The sequence below is a fragment of the Oncorhynchus masou genome, chromosome 4 (assembly GCF_036934945.1).
Source record: "Oncorhynchus masou masou isolate Uvic2021 chromosome 4, UVic_Omas_1.1, whole genome shotgun sequence".
Classification (NCBI taxonomy): Eukaryota; Metazoa; Chordata; class Actinopteri; order Salmoniformes; family Salmonidae; genus Oncorhynchus; species Oncorhynchus masou.
The window spans coordinates 15,038,998-15,060,499 of NC_088215.1; the positions used below are offsets into that span (position 1 = coordinate 15,038,998).

Sequence of the window (21,502 nt, forward strand, 5' to 3'; positions counted from 1 at the left end):
AACGTCAGTCAATGAATAACCCCGCCTTTTTAATGTCAAATTGGACAGCGACAGGTTTGTTGAAACGTCAATCACTCGAAAGATGGACGTGAATGGACAATTAGGGAAACGCCCACTGAAGTTCGTTTCCGGTTTGAAAACATGGTGTGCTTCTGATCCACACATGTGAGTTTGCGTACCAACTTCTGAACTGGATATTTAAAAAAAAAAGGTAGAGTTTGCTGATCGATGTTACATTTTCATAAACATGTAGAATCGAGGAAAACGTTGGCACGTATTGATTGTTGTATTTTTGTGTTTTAACCGATTGTCTGGTACGTATAGCTTGCATGCTAATGGATTGTAGCTTACTAGCTAAGGTTAGCAATGCTGTTTTGGGATGTGCTAGTGGGGATCTAGCTAAATATTTTGTAAAGCAGAAGGTAAATAATACATTCGATGTGGATGTAGCAATGCCAAAGTGTTCACAATCAAAAGCTAGGTGTATTAGAAATAGTAGATATATGAAACTGTACAATCATACATTGCATGATATGTGCAGTGGTGTAAAAATACTTTTAAGTACTACTTAAGTCGTTTTTTGGGGGAATCTGTACCTTACTTTAGTATTCATATTTTTGACTACATTTCTAAAGAAAATAATGTACGTTTTACTCCATACATTTTCCCTGACACCCAAAAGTATTCGTTACATTTTGAATGCTTAGCACGACCGGACAATTGTCCAATTCACGCACTTACCAAGAGAACATCCCTGGTAATCCTTACTCACTAAACACACGTGCTTCGATTGCAAATTTTGTCTGAGTGTTGAACTGTGCCCATGGCTATCCTAATAAAAACAAGAACATCGTCACGTCTGGTTTGCTTAATATAAGCAACATTTTTTTTATGTATACTTCTAATTTTGATACTTAAGTTCATTTGACACCCAATACTTTTAGACTTTTACTCAAGTCGTATTTTACAGGGTGACTAACTTTTACTTGAGTTAATTTCTTTAAAGCTATCTTTACTTTTACTCAAGTATGAAAATGGTGTGCTTTTTCCACCACTGGCATGTGTTCTAAAAGAGCCCTTATCACACCCCTTTCCTCTATGATTGATAACATTCACTGTGTCATTTGTCTCTGTAGACCTTTAAATCAGTAAACAACCATGGCATCAACGGAGGAGGACTTCCCTCGTGGAGGTAAAACCAAGCAGACCACTGAAAGTAAAGCAGAACCTGTGAGAAGGCATACAGAAGTGGACAATCTGTTCGAGGTATAAAAAAAAAATGAGTCTAGTCGATCATCAATGTGATATACGAACCTTGTTGTGGTTTAGCTCTAATTAGCTCTGGTCCAGAGATTCGTTCGCGACAGTGCAGCCGACTGACACTGGCGACAATGCAACCTACTGACGCCCTGGACCAGAGATAAGCTCAAATGTGCATCTCAAACAGTATTCTGTCTGTCAGTAAAGATACTATTGTGGTTGACTCTTTCAGACACATACAGCAGAGGAATCCAAGAAAAGGAAGGGACAGAAAGAGGGTGCGTTGAAGAAAGCTAAGAGGCAAAGGACGAGCAAAGAGGAGGCGCTGAAGCTCAATACAACAACCTCTGTAGATATCCTACAGTTAAAAGTAAGTTCAATCAGCAACATACTTTTTAGCATTTTATATTTCTCTTCCATCTCATTTCCTTTGCACACCCTTTGAATGTGATCTGAACCTGGGTCATGCTCATAAGGGCACAACGTTGCAATGTTTTCTTTAAAGGTTGTGTAACAGGGAAAGGGGTAAAAAAAAAAGTGTTTCTTATTGGACAAGTTCAGGGAGTCCCCCTGTTTCAGTACATTTTCTTCTGGTTGATTACTAATGAACACAATCCTGTTTTTTTTGTGTGTTTTTTTTTTACCCCCAGAGCCTGAAGGTGGGTACCCTACTGCTGGGCTGTGTGAAGGAGGTGGCAGATTTTGAGGTGACGGTTAACCTGCCCAGCGGCCTTCTGGGATACCTGAACATTTCCAATATCTCGGACTCGTACACCAAGATACTGAGTGACCACCTGGATTCTGCTTCTTCAGAGGTAAACACATTTAATGTAACTCCTACCGAAGGGATTGTTCTGTCTTATATAGGTAAAAGGCTATGCACTTGTTTCTGAGATGTCTAATAAGGCCGTTCTAAGGGCATGTCTACACTTGGCACATAGCTGCTACTTCTGCTATCAGAATATGAGAATTACTTAAAAGACAGTTCTAGGCGCACAAAAGTCGCACTGGGTTCATATAAGGCTGATCACCTCAGGGACGCATTGTGTGCGGACTTCTCCTGAGTCTGGACGCAATCAGGCCACTGAAAGCGTATATAGTGGGCGACGTCATCAGCATTCCAACGGCAAGTTTTTAGAAACTTGTTTTTTGGGAGCGAGAGCCATCTTTTCATTATACTGTTGTGGGGGAAATATGTTCTTTGTGTGTGAGGAATGTGTTTGCTGGCTTCATAAATGTAATCCAGCTGGCTAATATTTTGAAAAACACAATTTTGTTTAGCTAGAGTTACAGAGATGTTTCTGCTAAGCTCTTTAGCTTTCCGAGCTTGCTGGCTAGCTACGGGGGCTAGTTGACTAGTTACAGTATTTTACTACTGCCATCAAGTTATTGTGCTATTACCATCTTTTGCCTATGCCACCATTAGCAGAATGCTTACTGACATTTGATTATAGTGCGGGAAAGGAAATCCGGACACTGTAGACATATTTTATGTAGTGTAGATGCATGATCAAAACTCCTTGCTCAGAATACAAAACTTAATTAACTGTAGTCTACACACGGCCTGAGAGGTCTTATCCTCATATTATACAATATTTAGAAGAACTGCTCTGAGTTTTTTTTTTAACATATACAGCTTTAATTATTACATTTTTTGCTTTGTGCGCCTGATGCTGTACGAATGAGGTGTGAACAACACATCCTAATGGATCCACTTTGCTCTTTCTCTCCAGGAGATCTTCTCACTCGCCAGTCTCTTCTCCCCGGGCATGCTGGTCAGGTGTGTGGTAACCAGGTTGAACACTGCCAAAGGAGGATCGGTCAGCATTCAGCTGTCAATCAACCCCAAAGAGGTCAACAAGGGCTTGAGTACTGGCTCTCTGATGGCTGGCTTGGTGAGTCAACACCTACAGTATACGTGATATAGTACAAATTAAAAACAGGATCTGGGCCTGTGATATCCTCTTCAGTGATGATACGATGACGAGTCGGAACGGAGCACAGTCTGTCATGGGGCGTCACTGAGTCAGGGTCATGTTTTGTGTCTCTGGGTTCAGGTCCCCAGAGCAGTGTCTCTTCCGTTGAAGACATAGAGGCATTTGTATAAGAAGAGCTAGAAAAATAAAGAAAAGTTGTGATATCCTGTTTATGATTTGAGGTCATGCTTTAGGTTTAGACGGATGTGTCACGTTTTTGTTTCAGATCCTGAGTGGTTGTGTGGAGAGTATTGAGGATCACGGCTACCTGGTTGACCTCGGCATCAAGGGAATCAAGGCCTTCCTGCCCAAGCAGGCAGCCAAAGACAAAACGAATAGTCCAAAAGGTATCTAAAGAGTCCCCTTTCACATCAAATATAGTACACATACAATTCAATGTCAAGCTGTTAGTTTCTCCAGGAGTCTGATACATTTCTTCAATGTACTCTGTAGATGTCAAAATTACGAATGTGTTATTAACCTGTCTAGAACTGGCGGAACCCCTCGCCAACAGCCAATGAAATTGCAGGGCGCCAAATACAAATCAACAGAAATCTCATAAATCAAATTTCTCAAACATACAAGTATTAGGCACCATTTTAAAGATACAATTCTCGTTAATCCAGCCACAGTGTCTGATTTATAAAAATGCTTTACAGCGAAAGCTCCACAAACTATTATGTTAGGTCACCACCAAGTCACAGAAAAACCCAGCCATTTTTCCAGCCAAAGAGAGAAGTCACAAAAAGCACAAATATAGATAAAATTAATCACTAACCTTTGATGATCTTCATCAGATGAAACTCATAGGACTTCATGTTACACAATACATGTATGTTTTGTTCGATAATGTGCATATTTATATCCAAAAATCAAATTTTACATTGGTGTGTTATGTTCAGTAGTTCTAAAACATGCAGTGATTTTGCAGAGTCAAATCAATTCACAGAAATACTCATGATAAATGTTGATGAAAATTCAAGTGTTATGCATGGAAATTTAGATACACTTCTCCTTAATGCATCCGCTGTGTCAGATTTTAGAAAAACTTTACGGAAAAAGCATAATCTGAGTACGGCGCTCAGAGCCCAAACCAGCCAAATAAAATATCCGCCATGTTGCGCAGTCAACATTAGTCAGAAATAGCATTATAAATATTCACTTACCTTTGATGATCTTCATCAGAATGCACTCCCAGGAATCCCAGTTCCACAATAAATGTTTGATTTGTTCGATAAAGTTAATAATTTATGTCCAAATAGCTTCTTTTGTTAGGGTGTAGGGTAAACAAATCCAAAACGCGCGTTGAGGTCCAGCCGAACGTCGGACGAAAAGTTCAAGAAGTTATATTACAGGTCGTGGAAGCCTTAGGAAGTGCAAAATTACCCATATCCCACTGTGTATTCGATAGGGGTTGAGTTCAAAAACTACAAACCTCAGATTTCTCACTTCATGTTTGGATTTTTTCTCAGGCTTTTGCCTGCCATATGAGTTCTGTTATACTCACAGATATCATTCAAACAGTTTTAGAAACTTCAGAGTGTTTTCTGTCAAATATTAATTATAATATGCATATATTAGTATCTGGGACTGAGTAGGAGGCAGTTTACTATTCATCCAAAAGTGAAAATGCTGCCCCCTATCCCAAAGAAGTTTTAACTGTGTTGAATGTGACTTTTCTGGGTCATGTTCATTGTGGCTCGCAATTGAAAACGTTGAAATGTTTTGCAACGGAAAATATAAATGAGAATTTCTTATGGGACAAGTCCCGGTAGCCCCTTCCTGTTTCAGTCTGTTTTCTTCCGTTTGATGCCTAACGAACACAACAACCCTGGTGTTGCAGAGCTGAAGGTGGGCCAGTATGTGACTTCTCTGTTGGAGGAGGTGAAGAACGATGAGCGCGTGGTCCGTCTGTCCATCAGCCCCACGGCGGTGGCCCAGGCCGTTGCAGACACAGCGCACGGCTGGACCCTTACCAGCCTGCTGCCTGGCCTACTGGTCAAGGCGCAGATCAAAAAGGTACATTGACTGAATACTGTATTCTAACAACAATCTTATACATATTAGTAGTCTAAGTCTAAGCACAGAGAAGTGTTGGCTTACACCTATGATTATAAATGAACAATTGCACCGTTTCATGGCTTAGTATTGTTGGTAAATGTCTCTTGTTGCTTGATGTATACACTTTTTGTAATATTTATAGCAACTAGAGAACTTGCAATTTAGTATATCTGAGAGGTCTCCTTTTTTTAAAGTCAATAATCTGTTGATGTCCTGTTTCATTGTGCTTGACCCTGTGGTTCTAGGTGACCCTACATGGTCTGATTCTGGAGTTCCTCTCCTCCTTCACCGGCCTGGTGGACTTTATGCACCTGGAACCAGAACAGGCCTCCACGTTCAACGAGGGAGACAGCGTAAGAATTGACAGTCTATTAGGCTATTGCCAATCAGTCTGTCACACAGTTGGATGAGACAGAATGGTATAGAATGTCGGACTTTGCAGCATATGAAAGCGAGTTTTTCAACAGTAATCATAGATGCAGGAGTTGTACTTATTTCAACCTCGAGTAGCAAAACAAAAACAAGCAATTCATGAGAATTTCAAATTGGCCAATTATGACTGTAATCTTGTTTAGACATTGCATTCAGTTGGCCTTTATTGACCTTTGACCTCTTACCCCTTTCTCTCCCAGGTGAAGGCCTGCATCCTTTATGTGGAGCCGTCCACCCGGCTGGTGGGCCTGTCCCTGCGCAGCCACCTGCTGCAGCCAGGGGGCGTCGTGGACCTGGTGGCCACTGAGAGGATAGGGGAGGTGGCGCATGGCTGCAAGATGACCGCTCTCCATCACCTGTCTGGAGCCATGCTGGAGCTGCCTGACCAGACTGTGGTGTTTGTACATGTGAGTCCGTGTTGTTAGACCATACCTGCTTTGCGTCTTGTGAGTTTAAGTACCAACTCGGGTCTTCGTACATGTTCGTTCCTATTGTTGGTAGACCATATTGTTGGTGTACCATACTAACTATAGCCAAGCCCCTCTTTGTAGACCAGGTAGAGCACCTTACTACTGCCAAAATGCTAAGGATTAGCCACTATAGGACAAAGACAGTGTTGTAGAGAATATTGCGATGGTGAGAACATAATGGCGAGCCCGTGCCCCTTGGATCATGTGACAAACCAACATTAAAAACAATGCAAACCCTCAAACCCTGTTTTGACCTGGCCCAGTGAAAGTGGACTAATGTGGTCTGTGACTGGCCTCGTGGCAGTGGTTTGTTGTGATCCGTCCATTTCTCCCGTCTCCAGAGGAACCACATGAAGGAGCCCAAGGAGGCGTTCAACCTGAACCGTGTCATGGCCAAGCCTGAACACACCTGTAGGATCATGGACTTCAGCCCCATGGAGCAGGTGCACCTGGTCAGCCTGCGTCAGTAAGTGTGGTGTGTGTGTGTGTGTGTGGATGGACATCCTGTTGTGCAGTGGTACTCAAATGTTTTCATCCCCCCCCCCCCCTCCCCCAGAACCAATAAATACATGAATTCAATAACATAGTATTTTTCAAGTTATCTTTCTCAAACGTTTGTGTAATGTCCCATACAATAATCTGTATTCTTAGTTGTCTGTTTCGGGTGACCCAACTACAATTCCCAAGCAACCCCACTAAGGGTCACAAACCCGACTTTGAATAGTGTGTGTGCGTGAAAGCCCTGTTGCAAATGTGTGTGACGTTTTCAATTCCATTCAATACATCTGGAAAGGACGTATGTTTGTTCCAGCTTGGAAAGGACATATGTTTGTTCCAGCTTGGAAAGGACGTATGTTTGTTCCAGCTTGGAAAGGACGTATGTTTGTTCCAGCTTATAAAGGACGTATGTTTGTTCCAGCTTGGAAAGGACGTATGTTTGTTCCAGCTTATAAAGGACGTATGTTTGTTCCAGCTTGGAAAGGACGTATGTTTGTTCCAGCTTGGAAAGGACGTATGTTTGTTCCAGCTTATAAACGACGTATGTTTGTTCCAGCTTATAAAGGACATGTATGTTTGTTCCAGCTTGTAACCTTGCTGTCTCTCCTATAGGAGCATCGTTGATGCCCCGTTCTTCAGAAGATACCATGACATCCAACCTGGACAGATTGTTCAGGTAAGATATTTTATATTTTTAGTTTGTCTCTCTCTCTCGCACAACACCTCTGAAAGTTCTTCAAAACAAATTGCCCATTAAAGTGTGTGTTTGTGTGTGTGTGTGTGTGCAGGGTGCCAAAACTGGTAACTTTCCTAGGTTTTCTAGAAATCCAGGTTGGGGGATTCTGGATGATTTGCTCCTGATTCCAGGAACCTTCCAACCTTGGAATTCTGCATTCCTAGTGGCGTGTGTTTTAACCCAGTTTGTCCTCCCTCTCTCCCAGGGCACGGTGATGTCCCTCCAGAACCATGGCATGATGGTGAAGGTGACCGACTATATCAGAGGCCTGGTTCCCCGGACACACCTCTCTGACATCATCCTCAAGAAACCAGAGAAGCAGTACGCAGTGGGCATGATCATCAAGTGCCGGGTCAGTAGTACTGTGTAACCGCTCACCTTTAGAAAGGGTCAACCTTGGTGACCTTTAACCTTGGGGAACCAATCATTGATGAAATAAACACCTACTCATAATTCTCTTTAGGAAATATTAGGTGTAGGTTAATCTACCTAATAAGAGATTAAAAATGGTCTTGTAACGACATGTATATTCTTTGCACCATTTGAAAGGAAATACTTGAAGTTTGTGAAAATGTGAAAGGAATGTAGGATAATATAACACATTAGATCTGGTAAAAGATAATACAAAGAAAAAAACATGCGTTTTTTTGTATTTTTTTGTACCATCATCTTTGAAGTGCAAGAGAAATTCTATAATGTATTATTCCAGCCCAGGCGCAATTTAGATTTTGGCCACTAGGTGGCAGTGGTGAATGTGCAAAGTTTTAGATTGATCCAATGAAGCATTGTTTCTGTTCAAAATGTTGTATCAAAACTGCCCAAATGTGCCTAATTGGTTTATTAATAACTTTTCAAGTTCATAACTGTGCACTCTCCTCAAACAATAGCATGGTATCATTTCACTGTAACAGCTACTGTAAATTGGACAGTGCAGTTAGATTAACAAGAATTTAAGCTTTCTGCCAATATCAGATATGTCTATGTCCTGGGAAATAGTCTTGTTACTTACAACCTCATGCTAACCACGTTAGCGCACATTAGCTCAACTGTCCCGCGGGTGGAACACCAATCTGTAGAGATCCTTAAGAGGTTTTAACGTACTCTGTGCTTGCTTGTCTGGTTTGCTGTTTAATTTCTTAGTTTAAAACGGTTTCCCTCCATCCCTCTGTCTCAGGTGTTGTCGGTGGACCCACAGGCGAAGAAGCTGACCCTAACCAGGAAAAGGGCCCTGATAGATTCCTCCCTCCCCCCGTTCCTGACCTACGAAGATGCCCGCCGCGGTCGCGTCTCCCACGGGTTCATCGTCTGTGTCAAGGACTTTGGCTGCATCGTCCGTTTCTTCGGCGAAGTCAAGGGGCTGGTGCCCACCAACGAGCTCAGCACGGAGCCAGTGGTAGTTCCTGAGAACTTGTTCTACGTCGGACAGGTGAGGGGGAACAAAAGGGCTGCCTGGAACTTTTCTGTATCTTGATCATTCTTATGCGTTGTAGATTTGTTGTTGTTTTTCTGTTCTACTTGCGATATAGGCTAATTGTCCTCTTGAATAACTTTGAAGTAGCCTACTGATAGTTATTGAACTTTGACACATAAAAGTTTAACTGAAGTTCTTCCACCAGCTTGTCTTGCCGGTGTCAGAAAAGGTTCTGTTTTAAACTTCTGTATCAAAACAGGGAAGTCTTAGTTTAGACAGACAGCCCAATTCTGTTCTCTTTTTCACTAATTGGTCTTTGGACCAATCACATAAAAAAAAAAAAAAAAGATCTGATGTGAAAAGGTCTGATGTTAATTGTTAAAATGGCAATTAGTGGGAAAAAAATATCAGAATTGGGCTGCCTTTCTCAACGCAGTCTTAATGGCTACCTTGGTTCTCTGTTCTGTTCAGGTGGTGAAGGCTAAAGTGCTGAACTGTGACGTGGAGAAGGAGAAGCTCCTTCTTTCCTTCAAGGCAGTGGCAGGAGGAGACACTGAGGGACCGCCTAAACCCAAGTTTGACTTTGAGGTTGGGAAGGTAAGAATATGGCAGCACGTCCTTTCATATTGTTAATAACACATGTAATCATTTCTGAATTATTATTTTTTTTTTAATTAAAAGATGGTCTCTCTTTTATATAGTTGCATGTTCTATGCAGTTGTTAAACGTTAAGGTTAATCTCTGTTGTTGGTTTGGAGTCTAAAATGATCTTTGTATTCTGTTTTTTGTCTTTTTTTGTTTGTTTTAGAAAGTGGAGGTTAAGGTGGTGAGTAAATTCCTTACCGGTCTGGAGGTGTCCATTCTGCCAGAGGAGACCCCCGCCTTGCTACCCATGATGCACCTCTCCGACCACGTGTCCAACTGTCTACTGCTGTGGGAAGGGCTGCAAGAGGGTGACATCATCTCCAACATTCTCTGCCTCAGCAAGAAGAAACAGACTATTGTATCCTTTTCATACTTTTAAACTTCAGATCGCTCACTTACCTTCACACATTGATTTCAGACACATAGCCCAAAACATAACAGAACGCTCATCAGTGTGGCTGAATGCTGTGTTTGTCTCACCATTGCGGTTGGCTGTCGTGGTTGTGTTTTAGAATGTAGTGGCTATACCAAGGATACGACTACCTCTTACTAAAGGACATCGTAACCACGTTTTACTGTAGTACGACTACACAGTACCTCTTTCCCTTAACCCTGCCTGTCTCAAGACCCTGACTAAAAAGCCCACTCTGAAGTCATTCCTGGAGGAGGGGGGCGTGGTGGCTAAGGAGTTCTCTGACATCACAGTTGGGGTGCAGCTGATTGGCTGGGTCAATAACGTCATGCCCTATGGAGTGTTTGTGGAGTTCCCCTATGGCCTGGTTGGCCTGGCCCCTAAAGCGGTGAGTTGGTAGGGAAGGAGTTACCTGTGGGAGTTAGCCACAGTCAATTGGAGTTAGTGGGAGTAACTTGGAATTTACTAAGAGTTAGTAGGGGTCAATGGGAGTTAGTAGGGGTCAATGGGAGTTAGTAGGGGTCAATGGGAATTAGTAGGGGTCAATGGGAGTTAGCTAAGAATATATTATGCAGTTTGTTGAAAAGGTATAATCACCCTGACAAAGATTCACAAGCATCTGAAGCTCAGTCATATGTTCAACCAAAGAAACACAATGGGAACAGATTGTGCTTTTCAGGATTCCTCTCGTTGTAGAATTTATGCAGCTCACGTCTCCTTTCTCCTTCAAATCATCAATAACATTGTCTTAAAGCCATTAGTATAGAATAATTTATATTGACATACTCTTTCTCCTGTAGGCCATGAGTGACAAGTTCGTCGGCGACACTGCGGCTCACTTCCAGCTGGGCCATACGGTGGTTGCCAAGGTGACCAACTTGGACGAGGAGAAGCACAGGTTCCTGGTCAGTCTCAAGGTATCAGAGGTCCCCTCCCCTGAGAGAGACGGCCAGGCCAGGCTGATCCGAGGCCTGCAGGAGAGGAAGGCGGTGATGGAGATGATGGCCAGCAGAGGTACGTGGGTGGAGTTGTAACGTTGTTGTCAACTGTTCAAGGAACTATTCGTTTTCTTCCGTTTGCTAAAGTTCCCTTTTCCTAGTAGGTTCAAAAGTGCCATTCCAATACATTTAAATTGATCAAAATGATTATGCTAAGAGTTACCTTTAACTCTCTATTTTCTTGTTCATCCTCTCTCCTCCCTCTGTCTCTGACAGGTGACTCTGACCTACTCAAACAGCTGTCTGCGCTGACCATAGGCCAGAGGATGAAGATGAGCGTAGACGAGGTGAGGGAGGATGGGAGTGTCACCTTCAAGTCAGACGAACTCAGCGCAGCCACCGTACTGGCCACCAAGGACCATGCGCCGGGTGAATATTCACTATATGTTCAGACAGGGTTGGGCTCAATCCTCTTTCAATTCAGGAAGTGAATTGAAATGACAATTGTAGCTCCTGCATTGACTGAATTGAAATGGAATTGACCCTGTACCCAGTGGAACTTTTACCAGACATAATATGGGGAATCTTTTGACTGTTACACCTTAGTCATCGCAATGAACCCAATAATAGAGCTTTGTTTACCCTTCTACCAGATACATGAGGAATCTTTTGAGTGTGACACGTTTTGACTGTTACATCATAGGTATAATGTAAACTAAATGTGTTTAATATTTCAGGTAAGTTGGCGACGGGACAGGAGTGCATGCCGGTAATCCTCCACGTTGACCTCATGACCTCTGAAGTCTACGTGTCCCTCTTGGCTAAACTGACCGGCAAGAGGAAAGCGGTGAGTACAAGGCTGCATCTCAAGTGACACCCTAGTTCCTATATAGTGTGTTTGGAACACTGCCCTACTATAGCTAGTATCGTTTGTGACTACGTGAAGCTTCTTTATAAGTGGTTGGGTGGCTGAAAAGTCAATAGTGGTTAATTTTTTTTTTTTTTAAATTAAACATTCAATGCAATAGATCTGTATTCTCCCTCAAGTTGAAACTCCCTGCACCCTTATGGACTAAACAATCTTTTCCACTTTGAAAAGCCTTTAAATCTTGATAGTTCATAACCTGTGTCCTTATAGGTGGAGACAGGGTCCACACACACTGCCACTGTGCATCACGCCGACCGCGACTTTGCCGTCATCTCATTGGGCGACACGGCCCAACTGACGGTCATCCAAACCACCAATCACCTCAACGAAACGTTCCGCTTCGACGCTGAGAAACTGACCGTCGGTAAAACCCTGGCGATCACCGTCACCAAATCCAGCTGCGAGGAACTAGAAGGGCTCCCCCTAGTGTCCTGGGATCTCGCCCCGCCCATAAGCAAAAGATTAATCTCCAACTCCAAGAGGTCGAAAGGCATGTATCGCTACGGCGACGTGGTCAAGGGGAAGGTGAAGACAGTGAAGCCTACGTGTGTGCTGGTGACGCTAGAGGACGGGAGCACGGGGTGCGTGCACGTGTCCGAGATACAGGAAGTGGTGTGCGTGGGAACGTTCCCCACGTCCTTCCTCAAGATAGGAAGTGAGGTCACAGCCCGGGTCATTGGAGGACGGGAGGGCAACAGTCACAGGTCAGGATAACAATATAGTAACAGATTTAAGTAGCCACATTTTGTTCTATAGTTCGATCATTTGAAGGATATTTCTGAATTACAGGTATTCTGCTTGAAATATTTGCGTTATTTTAGTTGCAAATATATATTGTCTGTCTTTTATTTAGGTTCTTGCCGTTCTCCCATCCCAACTTCACTTACTCCATGCCTGAACTCTCACTTCTTCCCAGGTAAATGTTCTGAACATTTAGAAGAACGTATTCTGTTATTATAGTGCCTTTTTGGTTTCTTGTTAGATAATCTTTCCCTCTCTGGTCACAGGAACCTGAAAGAAGACGCAGATGTTAAGCCTGTCAAGACCAAAGAGAAGCTGAAGCGTTATCAGGTCGGCGACGACGTCATTTGCTTTGTGTCAAAGGTGAGTTTGAACAAACGTAAATTTAAGTTAAGTAACTTGTTATACAGAATGTGTGAAACATATTTAGTTGTAGTACTAGTTGTGTTAAATTTGTATTTCTTCCTCAGTACTTTCCAAATAGGAAGTGTCTAGAAGTGACTACTGGTCCCTCAGTAACTGGAACTGTTGAACAACTGGCCATGACCTCTGACCTTAAAGTATGTTTTATACACACTTAACTCAATGTTTTCCTCATTCCTTCTATGGGGAATTCCCAGACATTTTTGTAAAATGGTAAAATGTAGATGGTGTCATCCCTCAGATGTCCCTTATACTGTATGGATCTGTGTTCACCCTAATAGGTTCTCTAAAATCATTAATTTTGTATTATTCAGGGTGCCAAACACCCAGAGAAGCTGTTCAAGCTGGGCCAGGCGGTCAGTGCTAAGGTGGTGACAGTCAGCTTCTCCAAGCCCTCACGCCTCTCATTGTCTCTCAATGGTGAGAACACAAAATAAACACAACCCTCTTCTAACCGTCAATACAGTGAATATAAGACCCTTCCAACCATCAATAGTACACTGAATATTGCATAGAACCTTCTAAACATCAGTACATTGAAAATAGGCCCTTCTAACCACCAATACAGAAATATCAACGTATAACCAACTTTTAAACTTTGAATCGTCAATACAGACATGTCGACTCACCATATACAGCTATCTCGCTATGTTGTGGTTGCATTTACTCACTCGTGGTGTCTGTTGTCAATCGCTGTCAGGTGTACACAAGTTGGAGAAGGGCCATGTAATCATGGGGTTGGTGCAGAAGCTAGATCCAGTCCTGGGTCTGCTGGTGAAGCTGCCGTTCAGCGCCATGGGAACGGTTGCCATGGAGGACCTGGCCGACAAATATAAGCCAAAACCTCTGGAGCGGTACAGCAAGGACCAGCTGGTCAGGTCAGTGGCACACTTTAAACCTGGGTTAAAGGCTAACTGGACCAGCTGGTCAGGTCAGTGGCACACTTTAAACCTGGGTTAAAGGCTAACTGGACCAGCTGGTCAGGTCAGTGGCACACTTTAAACCTGGGTTAAAGGCTAACTGGACCAGCTGGTCAGGTCAGTGGCACACTTTAAACCTGGGTTAAAGGCTAACTGGACCAGCTGGTCAGGTCAGTGGCACACTTTAAACCTGGGTTAAAGGCTAACTGGACCAGTCTAAAAGTTTATGTAATTCTTCACGTTATTTCAAGGTTATACTAAGTAATGTGTTAATGTTTTTGTGCTCTTTCTCTAGGTGCTGCATTGTAGGAGAGGCAAAGAGCAATTGGCAGTTGTCCCTCCGCTCTTCGAGGTACGATTCCCTATCTGACTTGGTTTTCATGGACAAAATGAATTAAAGAGTTCAAGTGTATTATGAAATGCAATATCGACACCCTATTCAACCCTGTCTCTCTTCGTTCTTCTCCTCTATTCTACTGGTCCATTCTAACTATCATATATCTATGTTAGGCGCTTTGAGCACTGGAAAAGGGCATATTCTAAGTGAATCATTTGAATGATCTTTCAGGACGAACCCAGAGAAGGCCTCGGTAGTACAGGACCCAGAGATTGTGTCTCTCGAAGACCTGTCAGAGGGGCAGATCGTCAGAGGCTATGTGAGGACTGTCAATGCACAGGGAGTCTTTGTTAGGTAACTCAGTCCATTATCCCTTTATAGAAACCAACCCTTTTAATACAATTTAAAAAATGACGTACCTTTACAATGTCCTGGAAAGATATGAAACTATGAATGAAAAATACATGTAATGTATTCATTACTTCTGTATTATACTTAGACAATATATCTCAGATTCACCGTCCCTTTAGTATGCATGTACAATGGTCTGGGAAGGTATGACATTATCATGCAGCTTTTTCCTGAAGATCAATTCTGATTATGAAAAAGCAACGTATAAAAGCTGTTGCTATGGTAATATAGCTAATTGAAAATGTTGCTTTTTTTGTTTTTGACAGTTTGTCTAGATCCATACAGGGCAGAGCCCAGTTCCAGAAGGCCACGAAGTACTTTTTGGCTAGCCACCAAGACTATGCCAAGAAAGTACCACAGTCCACACTGCTCACCACCAAGATCCTCAGGTAAGACCCCCCCCCCCCCCTACAATAATTTGGTACAACCCCACCACCACTGCTAGGGGAATAGGTCGGCCCTTCCTGACCATCTCATTCTTGAATAGGGGTGTTCCATGAAACAAGGAAGTTAGTACCCAAAAATATGACTAACAACCTAGATTTATTTGTTATACTGAACATGTCTGTGACCCACAGGGTTATTATGGCGTAAACAGGAGCCCCAATGTGTAGGGGTTTTACGTTTTCTACATTTTGGTTTTTAACACAAATGTGTTGTTCCTCGCAGCATCGACAAAGAAAACGGGCTGGTGGATCTGTCTCTGCTCCAAGAGGACACTGGGAAACCAGACGTGCTCCCAGAATCCCTGGGGCTGAACCTGCGCCTGACAGGAGAGGCCAAGGAGAAGCGTGACGCCACCAAGAAGAGGAAACACACGGAGTCGGAGAGCAAGCAGGTGTCCATTTGTCCCTCTTTTCTTAATACAAGGTCATCTAAATTGACACTACGTTGGAGACGCTGTGTCCCTGAAAACTGGATGTTTCTAGTGACCCCGCTGAGGGTGAAATACAAGCTAATCCTTTTTAGTTTGAATAAACAAAGTGATATGACACTTGCAACAAGATAACTGAGATGTGAGTGCTTTTTATTTATTTTTAATTATACATGTAATACAATTTAGATAATAAGCTATTTTCAAAGGAAACCTGTCCTCTTCCATGATGTCACTGATACTAATACTACCAAACAGAATAGAGGACGCACTGATCACTGTATAACTTGGATTGCCATAGCAGTTTGACCGGGGACTGGAATGTCTAATCCATATAATCACTTATCTTCTGTCTTAACGCAGGGAACCGCAGAGAATGTTTCAACGAAGAAGAAGAAGAAGACGAAGAAGGGGAAAGGAGAGGACAGTGACAGCGGAGTGGAGGTGTACTTCAGAGAAGTAGAGGAGGAAAATAAGTTGGCGCCTGCGGAGGTAGAGAAGCCCGTCCCCGTGCAGCCGGCCAGACTGCAGGTGACCGGAGGGTTCTCCTGGGATGCAGCGCTGAGCGCCCTGAAACCAGCGCCCGCTGCCCTGGGGGGAGAGGACTCCAGCGACGGGGAGGACGGCGAGGGGAACACTAAGGTAACGAGTAATGCTGGGGTTGTACGGCGAGGGGAACACTAAGTAATGCTGGGGTTGTACTATGAGTGGCACCCACTAAAGGAAATCACTTAAAGGAATGTTTGCGTTGCATTTGCTATGAGGGTTAGAATGGCTGTACAGCCTCATGTTCATGGAGGTGTACGTCTGACCTCTGGATTGGAGTATTTATAGTACTGATATTGTTTTCATGACCTTGTATGGCCTTTCTCTCTCTCTCTTTAACTGCCACTCTCTAAATCCTTTCTTTCCTTTTTTCTTTTCTTCTTTCCTTGCTTTCATCCCCCTCGTCCACCCAGCCCCAGAAGAAGTCTCACCATGTGCAGGAGGTGGAGAAGCGGGAGGCTGAGAAGGCCCTGACCAAGCTGGAGACGGAGCTGATGGACCCAGGCCTGCGACCCCAGACGGCGGCTAGCTTTGAGCGCCTGCTACTCGGCTCCCCTGACAGCTCTCTGCTCTGGCTGCAATTCATGGCCTTCCACCTGCAGGCCACACAGATAGAACAGGCTCGAGGGTGGCTGAGAGGGCTCTGAAGACCATCTCCTTCAGGTTAGTGGTGTGGTGGGGACAGGTGTGTGTGTGTTCATAACACGCTCCTTAGATCCACTTCTGGAGGGTTCTCCTGTGCTGGTGCTGTCGTCGCTCTCTGAGTGCTGCAACTCCAGCCTGGAGGCCCTCAACAGCTTTCTGGCTGTACGGTTGGAGGTGCTTGAGTCATTGGTGTGTGAGAGCAGTCTACCTGCCCCGCCCAGCCCCACTGTTGCTCTGGCAACCCTCCGTTCTACTGGGGGGATTCTACCAGCGCAGCTGGGCTGGGGGGCGGACAACACGAAGAAGAAAGCGGGTCCTGTGGGTGGGTTGGCGTGGGGGGATATGAATGTGTCGATTAGGGCTGGGCAGTATACCAAACCAAACATTCAAACGGTATTTGAATGTTTGGTTTGTTAAATGTGATACGCTGTGTGTAACGTCCATTTGTATAGTTTACTTCGCTACTTGGGCCATCTCTCTGCTCTCGCTTCATGCCCGTTTCCACAGACCGAGCCCCGCCCCCTGTCACTCAAGGAGTGCATTTGTTGTACCTCGACCACGAGACACATGCGTTCAGTCTGCATGGTCAATGCAGCACATGCAACAATGTTGATGACAACAATGCTGTTTTCACTTTGCTTATTAATATAAATCTACTAGCATTCTAGAATTACACTATTAGTGTGTTTTCTTACATCAGCAAACGGCTAGTTTGTCTTTTCTTGGAAAATTGGCCCGTAATCTTATTTGCCACTAATGCTAATCCCTAGTTAGCTTGCTAGCTAGCTAATAAATGGACTGAGTCAGAGAACGTAATCAGCTATACAGCCTGATAATACGTGTATCTTCAGTATCAACAGTATCTTCTAAATCAGCGAGGAATACGCAAAGCATGAATATGTTAGCTAAATTAAGTAGCTTAAAGAAAACATTCAATGTAGCCAAAGATTGTAGGGTCCCCAGGGAAACACTTGTCAACACTTTGGTTCCTACCCTGTCACAATAACTCGTCCCTGGCATTTTCATTCGTTGTCATGTCAAACAACACTATTCAAAGTGCTCACTATTATATTCTAACTATATAATTAGAATAATCATTCTATATCCATGATTCCAACAGTTCACCCAAGTGTTTTGCTCTGAATTGCAAGTCAAATTTGCAACAGTTGCAACATTTGGTTAAAAATAAGGCCTAGATTGTTTGCCCGTATCGTGGCAGTATGGAAATAATCTCAAATTAGTGCAGGAAATGCAGAAATTCATAAAAATGTAGAAAATGTTTTTTGGTTGAATTGAACAGTATTGAACAATCAGAATGTAGAAAGACCCATCACTTAGAATGTATGTGTTGCCACCCTAGGGTCACGCACTACTCATAAAGCACATTTACAACTTTTATTTATTCAAAAAACAGACAATACCGTCATACCGCCTTTAAAAAAGAATAATTTAAAAGCCCTAGTGTTGATTGTGTGTAATGTCTGCATCCTGTCTGTCATCAAATAATTCTTACAAAGATGTGTCACAAAAAAAGGAGGTGAAAGGAAGAAGGAAAGGGTGTGTAACGTGTGTATTCTATAACATGCGTGTGTATTCTCCCTCAGAGAAGAGCAGGAGAAGCTGAATGTGTGGGTGGCTCTGTTGAACCTGGAGAACCTGTATGGGACAGAGGAGAGTCTTCAGAAGGTGTTTGAGCGAGCCGTCCAGTATTGTGAACCCATGCCCGTCTACCAGCAGCTGGCTGACATCTACGCCAAGTGTCAGAAGACTAAGGTAGCTTACTGCCAGGGCTCACAAACATTCATTACAACGGATAACATCCCTCAATGGAACAAAAAGTGATATACTGCACAAGTAAATATGTGAAGCATATTAGAGCACGTTAGATGTGGTATTGGGAGTTTCTTCTGTTGAATGGTCCTTCTTGCTCGCTGTTTTTACTGGTGCGGTTTGGAGTAGGTTCTCATCAATTCTCTGTGTGTGTGTGTGTGTGTGTGTGTGTGTGTGTGTGTGTGTGTGTGTAGGAGGCGGAAGGTCTGTACAAGACCATGGTGAAGCGGTTCCGTCAGGAGAAGGCTGTGTGGCTGAGCTACGGGACCTTCCTGCTTCAGCAGGGTCAGAGTGACGCGGCCAGCGCCCTGCTACAGAGGGCCATCAAGAGCCTGCCGAACAAAGACAGTAAGGCCCCTGTTATCACCTTTCGGACCCATACACACCTTTTGGGTGCCCCCTACCTCAACACATTCCCTATTCGATCTATAGCTCCAATTGGACACTGGGTTGGATTGATATAAACAAGATGGCAATACCGTCATCTTGTGGAATTTTGGCTGTATTGCTTTACACCAATCTTTCCTGTCCTGTTTCTACTGAGTCCGTTTATCTTTCAACAGATCTACTCACCAAGTCATTTGTCCAGGTTGACGGCTCTTAGTTAGTACCTTTTTGACTCAATGACAAAAAGGTACTAACACCTTACATACAGTATCTGCATGTTAACCATCCACCTTCTCCGTCATCCTCTTCAGATGTGGATCTGATAGCGAAGTTTGCCCAACTGGAGTTCCGCTACGGAGACGTAGAGCGAGGAAAGGCCATGTTGGACAGGATCCTGACCAGCTACCCCAAACGCACCGACCTGTGGTCCGTCTTCATAGACCTCATGGTCAAACACGGCTCCCAGAAGGAAGTCCGGTGAGTGAGCCCGACGGCGCCTCACTGGTTTTTGTTATGTTTACGAAATGATGTTGGAATAGCCTGATCCCAGGTCTGTTTGGCATGACATTGACCATAGGAGTTGGCAATAAAGCACCAACACAGCTGGGACCAGGCTAACCCGGTAATATTTCATTTATGAAAACATGTTTGAATATTAAATATGATCGACTTTAGTCTCTGAAATATTCTTTGCACATTTATTCAAACTAAAAAACAAAAATGCTTTATTTCCATAAGTATTCAGACCCTTTGCTATGAGACTCGAAATTGAGCTCAGGTGCATCCTGTTTCCATTGATCATCCTTGAGATGTTTCTACAACTTAATTGGAGTCCACCTGTGGTAAACTCAATTGATTGGACATGATTTGGAAAGGCTCACACCTGTCTATATAAGGTCCCATAGTTGACAGTGCATGTACATTTACATTACATTTACATTTAAGTCATTTGGCAGACGCTCTTATCCAGAGCGACTTACAAATTGGTGAATTCACCTCATGTCAAAGCATAAACCAAGCCATGAGGTGGAAGGAGTTGTCCATAGAGCTCCGAGACAGGATTGTGTCAAGGCACAGATCTGGGAAGGACATAGCTCCAGAGTTCCTCTGTGGAGATGGGAGAACCTTCCAGAAGGACAATCATCTCTGCAGCACTCCACCAATCAAGCCTTTACGGTAGAGTAGCCAGACGGAAGCCACTCCTCAGTAAATGGCACAAAACCCACTTGGAGTTTGCCAAAAGGCACCTAAAGACTCTGACCACAAGAAACAAGATTCTCTGGTCAGATGAAATCAAGATTTAACTATTTGGCATGAGTGCCAAGCGTCACATCTGGACCATCCCTACGGTGAAGCATGGTGGTGGCAGCATCATGCTGTGGGGATGTTTTTCAGTGGTAAGGACTGGGAGACTAGTCAGGATAGAGGGAAAGATGAATGGAGCAAAATACAGAGTGAACCTTGATGAAAACCTGCTCCAGAGTGCTCAGGACCTCAAACTGGGGCGAAGGTTCACCTTCCAACAGGACAACAATCCTAAGCACACAGCCAAGACACCGCAGGATTGGCTTTGGGACAAGTCTCTGAATGTCCTTGAGTGGCCCAGCCAGAGCCTGGACTTGGGCCCGATCGAACATCTCTGGAGAGACCTGAAAATAGCTTTGCAGTGACGCTCCCCATCCAACCTGACAGAGTTGGAGAGGATCTTCAGAGAAGAATCTTCAGAGGAGATACTCCCCAAATAAAGGTGTGCCAAGCTTGTAGCATCATACCCAAGAAGACTCGAGGCTATAATCGCTGCCAAAGATGGTTCAACAAAGTACTGAGTAAAGAGTCTGAATACTTATGTAAATGCGATATTTCATAAATTTGCGAACATTGTCATTATCGGGTAATGTGTGTAGATTGAGGCATTTTTATTTCAGTTTAGAATAAGGCTGTAACATAACAAAATGTGCAAAAGGTCGAGGGGTCTGAATAATTTCCGAATGCACTGTCATTGGTGGCAAGGTGTTTCCTGTCATGTGACCTGGTCTTACATCCTGTTTCCTGTGTTCAGGGCTGTGTTTGACCGTGTGATCCACCTGAGTGTGGCGGTGAAGAGGATCAAGTTCTTCTTCAAGCGTTACCTGGAGTATGAGAAGAAGAGCGGCACGCCAGAGAGCATCCAGGCTGTCAAGGACAAGGCTCTGGAGTACGTGGAGTCTAAAGGAACAGAGGCCTCCAGATAGAGAGACACACACACACACACACGTCATGTCTTGGGGATTTTCCAACAGCTGTTGTGCAACTGTGGGAAAAGAAGCAAACTGCTCAAGGGGGAAGCCTGACCTGAGTGTCATAACAGCCTCCACACACACACACACACACACACACACACAGATGTAGCCCCACAGATACACACCCTGCTATTGGATAGTGTTGATGGATATTCGGGGAAGACATTTGTTAATTGCTTGGAAGCTTTCAAATGGTGACATGTCACACATGATATGGACTTGGGAATGTGGGAGGTCATTCTACCTAGTCTTTTTTTACTCATTTTGTATAAATAGCATCATTTAAACTAAATGGACTTTTTGGACTTCTGTAATGAAATAAATGACGGTAAATAACCTAAA

The 21,502-nt window shown here is 43.6% G+C and overlaps 1 protein-coding gene and 2 non-coding genes across 3 annotated transcripts; all 3 read left to right on the plus strand.

Moving 5' to 3' along the window:
• Positions 1-130: 130 nt before the first annotated feature.
• Positions 131-21,502, plus strand: LOC135524355 (protein RRP5 homolog). The gene is given in 36 exon segments (XM_064951818.1): positions 131-208; positions 1,135-1,266; positions 1,493-1,630; positions 1,911-2,075; positions 2,994-3,155; positions 3,463-3,583; positions 5,080-5,255; positions 5,543-5,650; positions 5,930-6,136; positions 6,541-6,665; positions 7,310-7,373; positions 7,639-7,785; positions 8,608-8,859; positions 9,316-9,441; positions 9,653-9,847; positions 10,116-10,289; positions 10,702-10,915; positions 11,116-11,268; positions 11,577-11,686; positions 11,978-12,471; positions 12,621-12,683; positions 12,775-12,871; positions 12,979-13,068; positions 13,246-13,351; positions 13,632-13,809; positions 14,147-14,203; positions 14,420-14,542; positions 14,866-14,988; positions 15,269-15,437; positions 15,837-16,115; positions 16,433-16,643; positions 16,646-16,682; positions 18,269-18,437; positions 18,689-18,842; positions 19,193-19,358; positions 20,941-21,502. Coding segments are annotated over 35 exon segments (5,433 nt in total). The 5' UTR covers positions 131-208; positions 1,135-1,158; the 3' UTR covers positions 21,113-21,502.
• On the plus strand, positions 3,225-3,372 carry LOC135524939 (small nucleolar RNA SNORD15). The gene has a single exon (XR_010453048.1). It is a non-coding gene; the product is annotated as a small nucleolar RNA SNORD15 (small nucleolar RNA).
• Positions 16,721-16,961, plus strand: LOC135525014 (small nucleolar RNA SNORA53). Its single transcript, XR_010453059.1, has one exon. It is a non-coding gene; the product is annotated as a small nucleolar RNA SNORA53 (small nucleolar RNA).